Source organism: Hylaeus volcanicus, chromosome 2 (assembly GCF_026283585.1).
Source record: "Hylaeus volcanicus isolate JK05 chromosome 2, UHH_iyHylVolc1.0_haploid, whole genome shotgun sequence".
In the NCBI taxonomy this organism is placed as follows: domain Eukaryota; kingdom Metazoa; phylum Arthropoda; class Insecta; order Hymenoptera; family Colletidae; genus Hylaeus; species Hylaeus volcanicus.
In genome coordinates, this window is record NC_071977.1 from 18,881,664 (window position 1) to 18,896,299 (window position 14,636).

Sequence of the window (14,636 nt, forward strand, 5' to 3'; positions counted from 1 at the left end):
AAAATAAAGCTATCTAATTTCTTTCACGTACATAAATGAATTCCTCAGATGGCTTGGATCATTTTGAGTACAAAAGGTATAGTACAAGACCTTTGAACATTTGTAATGCTTTTGACAGATGTTACTAACAATAAATGTTATGAAAAACGCTTAAACAGAAATCAATTCAGCATGTGTGACATTTGATACTATTTAAAAAAAATTAATTATCATGTATCAAGAAACAATCTTTAATTTCAAATACATTATAATGCACCGCAGGCCTTATGTTAATTAAACTTGTTGAAAAATATTGCAACGTCATAGCTGATCCACTTTTTGATACATGCCCGCCTGCCATAAGTTTCACTGCGTCTGTCGAGATTTCAATGCCCGCGAGTTACTGTGCGTTTAGCGTTGGTCAAACGATTTGAAGGACAATTCACAAATATTACGTAATCTGAATGTATAACATAGTCAATTAGAGTATGAAATAGAAACGTAGGGAAGCTACACGTGTGTAGCATGCAATCAAAGTGTATTTAAAGTAAGGAAATTATTGACATGGGCAAAAATTTGTTTAATAATCGCGAAATAAGAAGAGAATAAAAAGACTTTAGTATTTTTGGATTTGAATCTTAGAATTAACAAAAGTATAAATTAAATCAGCGAAGTTAGGTTTTACAGTTGCAAGAAAACGAACTGTAATAATAATAATAATAATAATTTCTCGCATAGTTGTCCTATTACAATATTGGCACGTATTGTATAAGTTTATATTTTATTGGATATACATTTTGTTTTGTAACTTCTATGAGACTCTTTCTTACGAGTCTCGACGTATTATTTGTTGTATAATCGTATTAGGTTGTCTGGAAAGTCAATGTCGATTTTTGGTAGGTGGTGCAGATCTGAAAATATCGGAATGGTTGAAAACAAATAACATGTATACATCCCTTGAAAGGTGGAAAGGTTGTGGAACAAAATGGTACCTATTTAATTTATTAAATATATTTCAAAATTCAAATCTTTGTCTTTGAATTTTTCTTAAAAATTTGCACGAACTTTATGGACAACCCAATACTTTGCAGTTCAGAGAAGATTATATTACATTAAATTTGTCTGTAACTTCTTCGAAACATCGCCTAGATATAATAAAAGTTTAAGAAACTTCCAAACAGACATTTAATTTCTAAAAGTTTCCAAATGCCTCCACTTAAGAGATCAATAAAATATAATTCGTCGAACAGTTGCCAATTGTTTCTGATTAAAATACTGTCTGCTTACAGCCTGATTACTACCGGGACGCAGCCCACTTCCGGCTGGTCGGTCGGGGGCCTCAGTATAGGCTGGAAATACCCTACGCGAAGCTCGATTTTACTGGAACTTATTCCGTGATAGCGCGCAACTGCCATGGGGAGGCTAAGGCCGTGATTTCTTTGCAGATCTACGCGAAAGGTAATGCCCGTCGTCGAAAAGAAACTAGCATGGTTTGATTAAACGAGGGAACGATTATGCTTCCAGGTCAAGGCAAAGAAGAGAAGATGAAGAAATCGGGGGTCACGCACGGGTAAGCGGTATATCTAGATTACTACGCCGATAAGTATCTCCGTTTGACATGGCGAATAACAAGTTTGCAATTTGCGAAACAACGACGCGCGTGTTTCGAAACGAACGGCGCGCTGAATGGTTTGTTGTTAACTTTGATTGACAGGAAAGTGCTGAGTTTGCCGGAGATTACGCGAGAGCTGCGGGATCTAAGGTGTTGCGATGGAGATGCTGTCACCCTCGAATGTAAAGTTCACGCCACGCCAGAGCCGCCTTTGGTGCGATGGGAACATCGAGGAAAGGTAACAACTGAACGATCTTTATCTGAAATCTTGACGAGACTTTGTAACTTGTTGACTGAAAAAAATGTAGACAAAGGAAATATCTAACTCGTGAGAGTAATTCAGAAATAATTCACATTCCTAGGCTTGGTGTAATACAGTGGGTGTAGAAAGTATTCGTACACCGATCAATTTCCAAAAAAACTGTATAAAATTGTAATTTATTAACTTATTTTTTATAAACAATGAGATTCTACATATTCTCGGAAATCTCTAGAATAGATAGATTACAACAAAAAAATAGCTATTTATGTAAGTTGCGAAATTAACAAGAAAAAAACAATTAATCGATGGAAATATTGAAGCAATAAGTATTCGCGCAACTGATTAATTTTTAAAACTTCATTAAAAAAAAAAAAAGAAATTTACATTACTTTATAAGTATATAATACTTCCATCGTAGGATTTCCTTTTGATTTTACAATTATTGCAACTTTTCTAAGTATTAAATTGAGTAAATTATTAGTTATTCGAAGAGGGATCTTTTTAACCGACTTCGAAAAGGAGGAGGTTACTCAATTTGACACGTATATTTGTTTTTCCATTCCTCTATTAGAGCCATTTTAAAAAGTACTTTATTGGTAATTTGATGTTTTCTAATTCGTACGGAGCAATAAACTAATGTGTTTACGTTAAAAACTTTACTATAAATGGTTCGTCATAAGAATCGTACAAATACTTATTGCTTCTATACTTTTACCGACCTGTCGCATTTTTTTGTTAATTTCACAAATTATATTAACTAGTAAATGTTGTTTGAACTATATCTATCCTAGAGATTTCCAAGAATGTATAAAATATCATTGATTATAAAAAAAGAAGCTAAAAAACTACACTTTCACACAAAAGTTTTTTGGGAAATTGATCGGTGTACGAATACATTCTATACCCACTGTATGTATTATTATTATTTTATTTGGAGTTTAAATAATTGAACAATTGCTTATCTAAAATTCTAAAGAGGTATATATCTTCTTGAATGATCAAAGTATACAGAAGAAATAACTATCCTGTAATAATAACTTAAAAATAATACAAATTCTTATACTTAGTATAATAAGGATTATTATTATTATATTATTTGTAAATAATTGAACAATTACTTATCTGAAATTTTAAAGGAACTGTGTGCTTTCTTGACTGAACAAAATAAACAGAAAAATAGCTAACTCGTAACAATAATTGGAAAATAGTACAAGTCCTTATACCTGGTGTAATAAGTATTTTTACTATTTCACTTGGATATTGAATAATTTAACAATTGCCTGTCTAAAATTGATAAATGAAATAAAAATTACGCATTACAACCGTCAAAGTTATGTTTGTGTGTTCTAATCGTAGATTCTACAAATGAGTGACGATTTTTCTGCGGAATTCGACGGAGAAACAGCGCGTTTGTGCATCCAGCATGTTTACCCAGAGGACGAGGGCGAATATACCTGCGTGGCTTACAACGACCTTGGAAAAGCATTCACGTCAGCGTGCCTAGTAGTGGATGGTGAGTTTCTATGTAAATCGTGGCTGCCTGATAAGGCATAACGTCTTATGCAAAAACAAAAACAGCAATGTAGATATCTAGGACCTTCGTTTGAAATGTTTTCTCAATTACTGATCGTATTCCTAATGCAAATCGTTCCTCGAACACACCCAGCGTCTATTCGATTAAAAAGTGTGTGATAAGGAACGTGATTGGCGCCTACGCTTAAGCGGTGCGTAACAGCGTTTAAATGTTATACAACCAGTGGTGAATAATGATTCCAGGGAGCCCTAGACAAAAAGTGAATGAAAAACAAATGAAAAATTCATTTAAATTTGGTCTTATTAAGAATTAAGTAATGTGAATTAAGAATTAAGTAATCTCAACAATAATGACTTAAATGAATTATTAAAAATAATTAAGATTAACAAATAAAGAAAAGAAAAAAAGAAAAATAATTATTAAATATAAATAAATAATATTATTAAATGAATAATTAAAAAAGAGCTTGTGACACATAATTATTAATTAAATAATTCCATCGAGTTAGATTTGTTAATTTTCTGTTCTTAGTGCCTGAAGGAAAAGAAAATCTCTTAAGCCAAAGATTGACGAGACCTGTAGGTCTATTATCGGCAGGATCGACACCGAGATCGACACCACGTTCGACTCCAATTAGAAGTTTATCTCCGGCAGTTTCGCGTAAGTAAAACATAAAGGACCATTTATTTGTTCTAGCAGAAGACCAGACTGATTTTTTTCAGTCATTTCTGGTCAAACTTACTTAGTATTTCGTGAGCACACAATAAAATAATACACATTTTAAAAATACTACTTTTCAAACTTTACTTCATGTTCTCAATGTAGAATGTTGATTATCTCAGGCAATAAACGAACAATTTAATACTTTAATGTAATACGTAATAATCAGTTAAATATATGTATTAAATTTAATGTTTTATGTAATATTTTGAATATTAAAAATAAAATTGTTATTTGCTCTGTGAGTATATTATATATATATATATATAGATGAAGCTAATAAAAAGTACTATTCATAGTTCATACAGGACTCTATCTTTTAATAATTATACTTTAAATAAACAAAGGTATTCAAAATTTTCGGTTCCAATTCAAAGTGACGATTGTCCAAAAATGTCTCGATAATTGGGGTATTTACATGATCTAAAAAAGAGATAAAGAAAAATAAATCTTTTCCATAAATTTTAGAATAATTTCGACTCCTTTCATTCAATTTCACCATACATTTATACATAATGTCAGGAGTAAATCTGCCATCGGCAAACGTTTCACAGATGGTCGAGAATTGAGGTCTTCTCCGCAGCTTCTTCCGCGAAGTAGGTCGATGTCAAGACGGCCAAAAATCAGTCCACCGAAATTTTACGCGGTTCCACACAACCGAGTCGTCGAGGAAGGCGAAACCGTGCGTTTCCAATGCGCTGTGGTCGGTCATCCTACACCGTGGGTAAAATGGGACAAAAACGGCATGGCTGTTACACCCACCGCGAGGACCTCCATAAAGGAACGGGACGACGTGAAGATATTAGAAATCGTCGAAGTCACTCAGGAGGACGCAGGATTGTACAGAGTGACCGTAGAAAACGATTATGGTCGTATCGAAGCCAGTGCCCGTTTGGAAATAATAAGTACGGAGATATCGAATGATACCTAATCGTATTTTATTTAGTATTATAAGTATTTTTATTTGGTGTTCCAAACCTAGAGTGAATCTTACGAGACATGTTGAAATTTCATTGTGAACCAAGCTAACATTTTCTTGTCAAAAGTATTTCATAAACTCAGAAACGAATCATTTTTTAATTCATACTTGCTAACATGGCAACGATGATACCATGTAGCAGTTTAAATCTGAAATTAAAGAGGTACTCTCTAGCTTAGAATGTCAATCTTCAGGTATTATTTTAAATTAAGAATTTTCTTTTAATCTTTAAGAAATTTTATTTGTAATTTTGTACACGTATTTAATAATATTTTAAAGATATACATTATACACGTGTTAAAACATGAATATACATATAGAATTTATTTTTAATGAAAATAATCAAAATTACACGTCATACAACTGATCTTGTACATTCCCTTTAAAAAGAAGTGTATTAATGGTTGCCATGGTTGTCACAATAGAACCTTTTGCCTAGACTAGAATAGATTCTAGACTAGAATATTCCTTTATTACTTACTATCTCGCTTATACATATGTATAATCTGTATCTGAAAAATTTCTTCAAAATGGTCTATATTTGTTTCATATCACGTGACGTGAATTACCTGTCTATCTCAATTAATAACTAACTATTAAAGGTGATCAATTTTTATAATTCTTGATATGATTTTCCATTGGAAGATCGTCAACTGCTTGGCCCGATTTCACGGACCATTAGAACCAGGAGTGCGTCACCCAGAACGTACCCATCTTTCGGTCGAAGTCTTCTGGACACGACTACCAGAATAAATGGAAGATTGCAACTCGGTTGCGGTATCAGAGGAACGCCCAGCCCAACACCAACGTGGTTCAGGTAAACTTTAATCAAACACGTTGATAACGTCTTTGCAAAAATAACCTGATCCACCTCTCACGGTAGCTCTAGGTTAAAAAAAAAAAAAATAAAAAACTAGCTGGTTATTGTTGCTCGCTTAATTCATATAGCTATTCATGTTTATTTTGTGAGCGACCCTTTACGGGCCACACAAGGAACTTCTCGATTTCCGATTACAGCGCCATCTATCACGAGTAAAAAAAATGTTTGAAACTAGTGTTTTGAAAAGGTCTCATAGCCATCTTTCACAGTGCATGATAAAAAATGAGGTGTTCCATTAAAAAAATCATGTTGACCTTGACGTGACTTTGACTGCTCCTTTGAAGGTCAAACGGATACGATCGTTCAATAGAATTTTTGAAACCTTAAAACATTTCTCTAAACCATTTTTCTCACAAATGTTCCATTTTGGAAATATTTGACTGTTTCCATACTTTTGAAGCACCCTGTATGTATATATACATGTGTCATACATATGTATACAAATGTAATAATAGTAATATATGTATATATATATTATTTCCGTTTAGTTATTCGCTCATAAATTCATATTCTCCCATCTAGATTGCGTTATTGAGTTGAGTTTTCTTAAAAAAAACTAAAAAACTACTGGACCAAATTAGAACAAAATCTAATCAGCTCTAAGTTAGATTGATACACATCGATTGCATCATCGATCATTTTGATCTCGCTATTAGTTTTTTTAGAAAACGTTAACGAAAAATTTGTTTACATACGTATGTGTGTACGTGTGCGTATGTATGACGTACACACACACGCGCGCGCGAACAATTTGTTAAAAATAGGCTAAAATTACTCCAACGACCTTGAAACATGGAGATCTGCTGAAAAATCGATTTTTCATTTTAGGGACAAATACAACTTCCCTATACATCGGGAAGTTAATATGACACTCCTTGTATAAAGATCTACACCGTCGTCGAATTTGTTCAGCAACACTCCACATACAAGATTTTTTTAAATATATAGAACATTCTTTGAGGATCAAGGCTTCAGACCAATAAAAATCGAACAGGCTTGTACCATTTCGCGATCTCAATTTGTATTGATATGAAAAGTACCACATATTTAGTAAAACCCTGTATAGAAGTCACCATATCCAATTAGTAATTTTTTTTATAAATCATTCCTGCTTAGATTCATACACATATCCATAAATAAAGAATTTTATACGCTCTAATCAAATATTAGAAAGCGCTGGTAATATATATATGGTGTATAATCTTAATAGGGTTCTCGTTATGTTGTTAAATCTTTCATCCGTGAAAAGTTCTTTCGTTTCGTTTGCATGGAACTGAAAATATTAAATTTATCAGAAATGGACGACCACTGGAACGATCGAGCCGAATAAAAAGGTACTTCGATGGCAAAACCACGAAAGTCGAAATTTCAAATGTGAAAGCGAGCGACGCAGGTGAATACACCTGCGTAGCAACGAACGTCCTTGGTTCCACGAAGAATACGTGCCAGGTAAACATCCTAGTTGACGCGTTCGAGACGTAAATGTAGTTTCTTATGTTTCATTACATTTTTTTTCTTAGGTGACCGTTCTCGACCCTCACGATCAGTCTACCTGCGACAAGGATCCACCGAGGTTCTTACAGCCACTTCCGGAAGAGTCGATAGTCATGGAAGGGCACTGTTATGAGCTTCAAGCGAGATTGACAGGTGCCACAAACATAAAAATAGTTTCGTAAATAGAATCGAAACCGTTGCAAGAAGGAATCTTCAAGATAGATACGATGTCCCACTTTCACTAAATCGACTAGAAAAACTAAATAGATAACAATGAAATTGTATTTTATAGGTTCTCCACCCTTCACAGTCGTTTGGTTAAAGGATGGTCGTGAGGTGGCCGACGACGATCAGAATAAATATGTTATATATGGCGACGGTGGAATAGCTCTCAGATTGTCCAACGTTTCGCCACAAGATGCTGGGGAGTATACTTGCCTCGTTCGTAACGATTTCGGGGAATCCTCCTGCAAGGGTCTCTTTGCTGTGCAAGGTAAATGAATATATTTGTTTGTACATTGTTGCAATATTCTGTCTTAGGTGTTGCAAAAAGTCAAAATAGTTACAAAAAACTCGATTGATGAATTTTGCTTCTGAGAGGCTCATTAATATCTCGATTGGATCGAGAGAAGCACAAGTACCTACATCGCAACTTAAAATATAGTCGTTTGGTCATGCAAAATCACTATCTGTAAATAGCGTTACGTGTGAGAAAGAGAGTGACAAGATCAGTAGTCTTGAGTAGCCAAATGATTCTACCTCAACTACATTCCTTACCAATGTGTCTAAATAAGTACCATACAAAGCTGAATTTTGTTCACTATGTTTTTTCTTTTTTTAATAATTTACCACAACTAGTATAAGTATAATACGCCAAACTACTCGTCTTCAAGTGAACACAGAATTACCATGATAAATAAAAATATTTGTTCTGGAAACAGATTACAAAGGCGTTCCGAGTCTGGCACCCCAGTTCACCAAAACTCCCTTATCTATAATCACGTCAAAGGGAGAGACAGCGTGCTTCTGCGCCCGAGTGCAGTGCGGAAAAGCCGTGGAAATCACGTGGACGATCAACGGAAAGGACGTCAAAGAAAATTCGAGGTGCAAGGTACGTCAAACAGTATAACGATAGCCATAGCTTTAATGAACATTTTTAACAGATCCTCGTAAGAATATTCTATTAAGGGGGTAGTCGCAGTCAGGAAAATGGAAACGGACAGTTTTTAGTGTGTTTTTTTTAAGGTATTAAATAATAATTTTTATCAATGAAATGTGAATATATTACAAAGTATGTCTTAAAGAACTATAAAAGAATTTCTGTTTTAAAAAAAGGTTTCTCCATTTCGTTATAACAGGCGATGGCGTGGGTGGCCACTTGGTTTGCGGTGAGCAAGATTTCTTCAAACTGATGCACCTGAAAACAAAACTAAAGGTAGATTTAGAAAATATATTAGACTAACGGGTCCCTGATCGAAGGATTTTTTATTTTCTTGTATACTTTTTTTGTTTATCCTGTATTGAATCACTTAATTTTAGTGAGAAATTGAAAATCATCTTCAAATGTACGCCATCTTGTTTTAAATTAATTTTTTCCAAAATCCATCTTGTTTTAAATTAATTTTTTTCCAAAATCCTTCGTTCAGGGACCCGCCAGACTAATCTATTTTCGAAATCTACCTTTGTCTTTGTTTTCAGGTAAACCAGTGTAGAAAAATCTTGCTCACCGCAAACCTATGTTTTTAAATCATCGTCTACGTCATCGGCTGTTATGACGATATAAATTAAACGTTTCTTGAAACAAAAAATGTTTTTTAATTCTTTAAAACATGCTTTATAATACACTTAATTGTTACTTATGCAAATTATTATTTAATAACTAAAAAAACACCGCAAAGAAATGTCGTTTTTCTTCTTCCTGACTGCGACTAACCCCTTAAACTTACTGCAAGCTTGCAAGTTTGCAATCGTCTTTTTACAAAAAGTGTGGTTTATAAGGAAATCCTGTAGTTTACAATTTTTACACAAAAGTGCTATAAGTGAAAATTTTAATTATAAATATTCTTTCAAACGTAAGTCATTCGTCATGCTTGGTGGTCGAATACACTACTTTCTAATACATAATTATTTTCAAATATATCATTACATACTATATATTAGATTGTCCAGGAAGTTTGCGTCAATATTTAAGAAAAATTCAAAGGCACATTTGATTTTTGATACATATTTATTGAATTACATAGATACCATTTTATTCCACAACCTTTCCTCGTTTTAAGGAAGAAACATATATGTATACAGTGGGTGGTGAAAGTATTCGTACACCGATCAATTTCCAAAAAAACTGTGTAAAATTGTAATTTATTAACTTGTTTTTTATAAACAATCACATTCTAGATATTCTCGGAAATCTCTAGAATAGATAGATTACAAAAAAATAGCTATTTATGTAAGTTGCGAAATTAACAAGAAAAAAACAATTAATCGATACAAATGTTGGAGCAATAAGTATTCGCACAACTGTTTAAAAGTGCTTTACTGGAAATTTGATTGGCGGAACAATAAACTAATGTGTTTACGTTACAAAGTCTACTGTAAATGATGGTTCGTCATGAGAATCGTACAAATACTTATTGCTTCTATACTTTCACCCACTTTTCGTATTTTTTTGTTAATTTCACAAATTATATTAACTAGTAAATGTTGTTTAGACTATATCTATCTTAGAGACTTCCAAGAATATCTAAAATATCATTGATTATAAAAAAAGAAGTTAAGAAACTACAATTTCACACAAAAGTTTTTTGGGAAATTGATCGGTGTACGAATACATTCTACACCCACTGTACATGTTATTTGTTTCTAACCATTCCGATATATTCAGACCTGTACCACCTACCAAAAATCAACAGGGACTCTCCAGATAATCCAATAAAAACAGAAAACTATGATTCTCAATTTTGCTCGTCATAGTATTCGTAGAGATTGCTCTGCAATAATAATAATCCATATCGCGCGACAGGTTGAGAGGGACGACAACGTCAGCATCCTGAGGATACAGAACGTGTCGTCTCGAGACGTCGGGGAAATTCGATGCACAGCATGTGTGATCGGTAAGGGCCTGTCGATCAGTTGCGCGGCGGAATTGCGATTGAATCGATCGTCCAATTTCGAGGAATCGACGCGCAACAACGGGTGCACCGAAATTCGCAACAAAACTGGGGTGAATTGCGTTCGCAGTAATTCGGTGAAAAAGACGGGAAGAGACGTCCCTTCGCCGCGTCATGCTCGATACGAGTCGCCCATGCGCGCAAGATCATCATCGTTGCCTTTGAAGTGCACGTCGAGTGCTAAACAACCGTCTCCTTCCCCTAGCAGAAGAAACGTTCCACCGAGTCCCTTGCTGAACCAGAGGAAAGCAGTCGAAAGTAAAATGAACAGGAGGACAGATTTGGGTCTCCTGAAAGCGAAACGTAACGTTGCAAGGTCAGACGAGAGATCGATCGATCGAAGGATCTCGATATCTTCGGACGAGGAGGAAACGAAGCGTGTTTCTGGTCGAAGGTCGTCTTCGAAGGTGTCGAGCGAAACGAGCTCGAAATCAACGACGGATAGAGAAGAATCAGCGATGAGTTCAGCATCGGCGAATCCTGATTTGCGTAAGACTGAAAACGATTCGAAACGAACTCAGGACAACTCCAACGAGCACGATAATATGCCTATTATGTGCGCGGAGTGTCCCCCGGTCGCGGATGAACCGGAGGAGCCTTCGATCTTGAAGAGGAATGGTCACACGAAGGTGAAAGAGGAGAAGGTTAAGGAAGAACCGGAGGAATTCGTGGCTGCCGCCATTGTAAAGGTACCAGCTGACGTCACGGTGTTCAGAGGGAACAGAGTGGTGCTCAGGGCCACGTATCGAGGTCATCCGGAACCACGTGTCAAATGGCTTCGCGCGGTAAGATAATAATATGTATAACAAGTACGCATTGACCAAATAATTCACGATCCGTAATTTCCTCACTAAAAGTGACAATAATTTAAATGATAAAATGAAATTATTGTTAACTTAATTAAATGAATTGTTAATTAAATTATTGTAACAATGTTTTTATTAAATAATTAGTGATATTTTACTTTTATTTTAGCAATTGAAATATATAAATATCGTACACATAACGTTTATTTAAAGACTTCTGTACAAAATTTTGCGATAAGGCATAGTAATGGAAATGTGTACATTTATGTGTGTTTACACACGTATATGTTTCAACGATTAAAAGTAAAACCGTTAATTACCTGATAAAAGTATGTTTGGTTGTATAGTAGATAGATAACGAAACTTACAATGAGTTAAGTTTAATGATTTATTCATCAAAGAGAACTTACTCCTTTTTGTTACTTTTTATTATCTATTTTTAGTTTATAATTAAGTTTCTATGAAAAATTAAGTACGTGATCTTCGTGTCACTTATTTATATGATTATCTTTATTATTTTTGTTAGTGCTTATAATTTTGCCGCGATTACTACACCTCCTTCAAGTCATTTTTACATTTCGTAATCTACTAATTTCTACTATTTACCATTGTTACCATTTTACATTTCTCTAACTAATGGCTGATCTCCTTATTTTATTTTATTATGAATTAAAATTCACTAATTAATGACTTCTAATCAAAGGTTTCATACATCCCACTTCTCCAAATATATTACTGCTGTCGCAGATTAACAAAGAAGGAAGAGCTACTTTCCCTGAACAATCACATTCATTACACTCAGAATTTTTTGATGACCAGAATTCTTTTTCTATCTGACACGCGAAATAATAGAAACACGCTTGTACCACAGGGTCGTGAGCTGGCTGCTGACAAAAAGACTGCGATCACTTATGGCGGTGGTGTGTCTTGTTTAATATCAGACGATGTCACTGCTGATAACGCTGGAAAATACGAAGTGTTGGTGGACAATAAACTCGGAAAGGATCGACGGTGTTTCAGCGTTGCCGTTGAAGGTACTAGTACCTTTCTCTACTTATTATTAATTCGCATTAGTAAAGTTATCTTACTTTACTAGTATGCTACAGGATAGAATAACAATAAGAGCATTTTACATTCGAAACACATTTATACCTCCGTAATTCTAATATTCGTAAAATTCAAGCTGCACAGATTTACAAATAATTGCTTATTCAGCTCCAAAATTAATATAAATAGAATTGAAATGAGGAACAGAAAACGTATTGAAACTTAATGTCTTATAACTAGTATAATATGTATACTATTGTTGATATTTTATATATTTTTGTATTTATGCACATTTGTATAAACTTCCCTATATTTGCCATAAATGCATAAACATGAATGTGATCCTGATATAATTATCTTCTTAATATAAAATGCTCTTATTCCCTTTGTTCCTTTAATTTCTATTTTATCCATTATGGAGCCCTGATGGTTTCCAGTGTTGCATTATTTTCCTGAACGACGAACTGTTAGCAATCTCTGGATGTATTTTCGTGATTTGCACTGTCATTCGTTCAATACTTGATCGATCGTGTTATGGGCTAGAAATAAACGATTCTATATTCTGCAGATACAGATTATGCAAGTGCTCGGAGTAGAAACGAGGCATTCGTTCAAACAATCTGGATAGATATAGACCACCAACACTTGAAAACGATTAATATTTACAGAGCTCCGAAACAAGCGGTCTTACATCACTCGTTTAAACTCGCGACGCGACGATATCATGTGCACACTTAAGATCGTGTGGCATGAAACGAACGTCTGTGCTTCTTCGAGCAAAATGTATGAAATAGAAGATAAAGTTTAATATTGTAGACACTGGCAATCCGTTTCCCCCAAAATCCAAACACGGTAGAAGCTTTTAATTAGAATACGAATCGAATAAGCATTGCGTTCTAGAATTCTTTATTTATTGAGATTTGGAAATTCCTATATTTCTGAATATATCTCCCTATATTTCCAATATATCTCCTAAATTTCGTGAATTTCATTCTTTTTTTTATTGTGTGAAATTTGGACATTTGGATTGAAAACTCGAGAGGATTTGAAAAATAAAGTAATGCTGTCCTTGTTGAAATTAAAGTTACTGGTAAACATCTTTGTTTTTGCTTCCTGATATTTAAAGTAAAATTTATCCTTCTTGTAATATATATGTGTATGTAATATTGATCGACATTATATTTACTGCTGATTTCTTGAATGATGATTTGCTAATGGATTATGATTCGAAGGAGACAACGATGACTAGTCAGACGAGTTTTACTAATGATAATGAGCCAACGTTTACGTTTACTTTTCACAACTTTCCCATCATTTTCAAGGTGATGAATTATGCATTTCAAGTTCCTTAAAATTCCTAAGTCTTAAAAAGAGAACTTCGATCATTATCAATCACCACGTTGAAAGTGTCGTTTAGAGATAAACAAATTTAAAGTTTCAGTAGCCCTCGAGCGCTCAACACTACTCCACATTCAAGGCTGTAATTCTAACAACTATAGAAATTTCTTTTTCAAATTTTGACATAAAATTCTTGAAACATGTATCTTTTGAGAAAAGCAAACAAACTCGATTTTATTTTAAATTTGACAATGCTGTGCCTCTTTAAAGTTTCAGTTCGACTGCAGTCGAGCGCCCAACACTTCCAGACCAAAGGTTGTAATTCTAGCAATTCTAGATGTATATTTTTCTAATTCTTACGCACCATTCTTGAAATATATATCTTTGAGAAATGCAACCAAAGAAAAATCAATTCTTAAGGGGACATTTCGCTGTGAACGCACAAAAAAAAGCATATTTTCAATAATTTTTTTCTCAGGAACTATTGCATAAAATTGAATGAATGTTTTTTCCCCTTAAAGGTATGATTAAGGAAAGTAAATACAAATTTTTCTTTCGGTAAAAAATATTTTGTCATTTATTTACAAAATAATATGCATGTGTGCAAAAAAAAAAGTTATCCGCTGGCGTAGGTGATTTTGGCTCTCCTGGTAATCTGAAACAGAAAATCGAAAAAGTTTATTAAACTATGTCGTCACACTTATGGTCGGAACCTCCACTTATTGATTTCATCGAAAATAAACAAAATGGCAGCGTTTCTTGTGAAAGAGAGAAAAAAAACACTTTTTTTGTACCGTAAATCAGGTGAAATTGTA

At 34.0% G+C, this 14,636-nt stretch overlaps 1 protein-coding gene across 3 annotated transcripts in view; it reads left to right on the forward strand.

Annotated features, from left to right (window-relative positions):
• Positions 1-14,636, forward strand: part of LOC128884950 (titin-like) — a 99,462-nt gene that overhangs the window by 72,290 nt on the left and 12,536 nt on the right. For all 3 annotated transcript variants that reach the window (XM_054138667.1, XM_054138670.1, XM_054138669.1), the window contains 13 exons: positions 1,269-1,437; positions 1,504-1,549; positions 1,694-1,829; positions 3,210-3,366; positions 3,919-4,047; positions 4,662-5,012; positions 5,732-5,903; positions 7,262-7,415; positions 7,487-7,613; positions 7,753-7,953; positions 8,402-8,571; positions 10,483-11,415; positions 12,308-12,470. In XM_054138667.1, the coding sequence (XP_053994642.1) occupies positions 1,269-1,437; positions 1,504-1,549; positions 1,694-1,829; positions 3,210-3,366; positions 3,919-4,047; positions 4,662-5,012; positions 5,732-5,903; positions 7,262-7,415; positions 7,487-7,613; positions 7,753-7,953; positions 8,402-8,571; positions 10,483-11,415; positions 12,308-12,470 (2,908 nt within the window). The remainder of the gene's footprint in view (positions 1-1,268; positions 1,438-1,503; positions 1,550-1,693; positions 1,830-3,209; positions 3,367-3,918; positions 4,048-4,661; positions 5,013-5,731; positions 5,904-7,261; positions 7,416-7,486; positions 7,614-7,752; positions 7,954-8,401; positions 8,572-10,482; positions 11,416-12,307; positions 12,471-14,636) is intronic.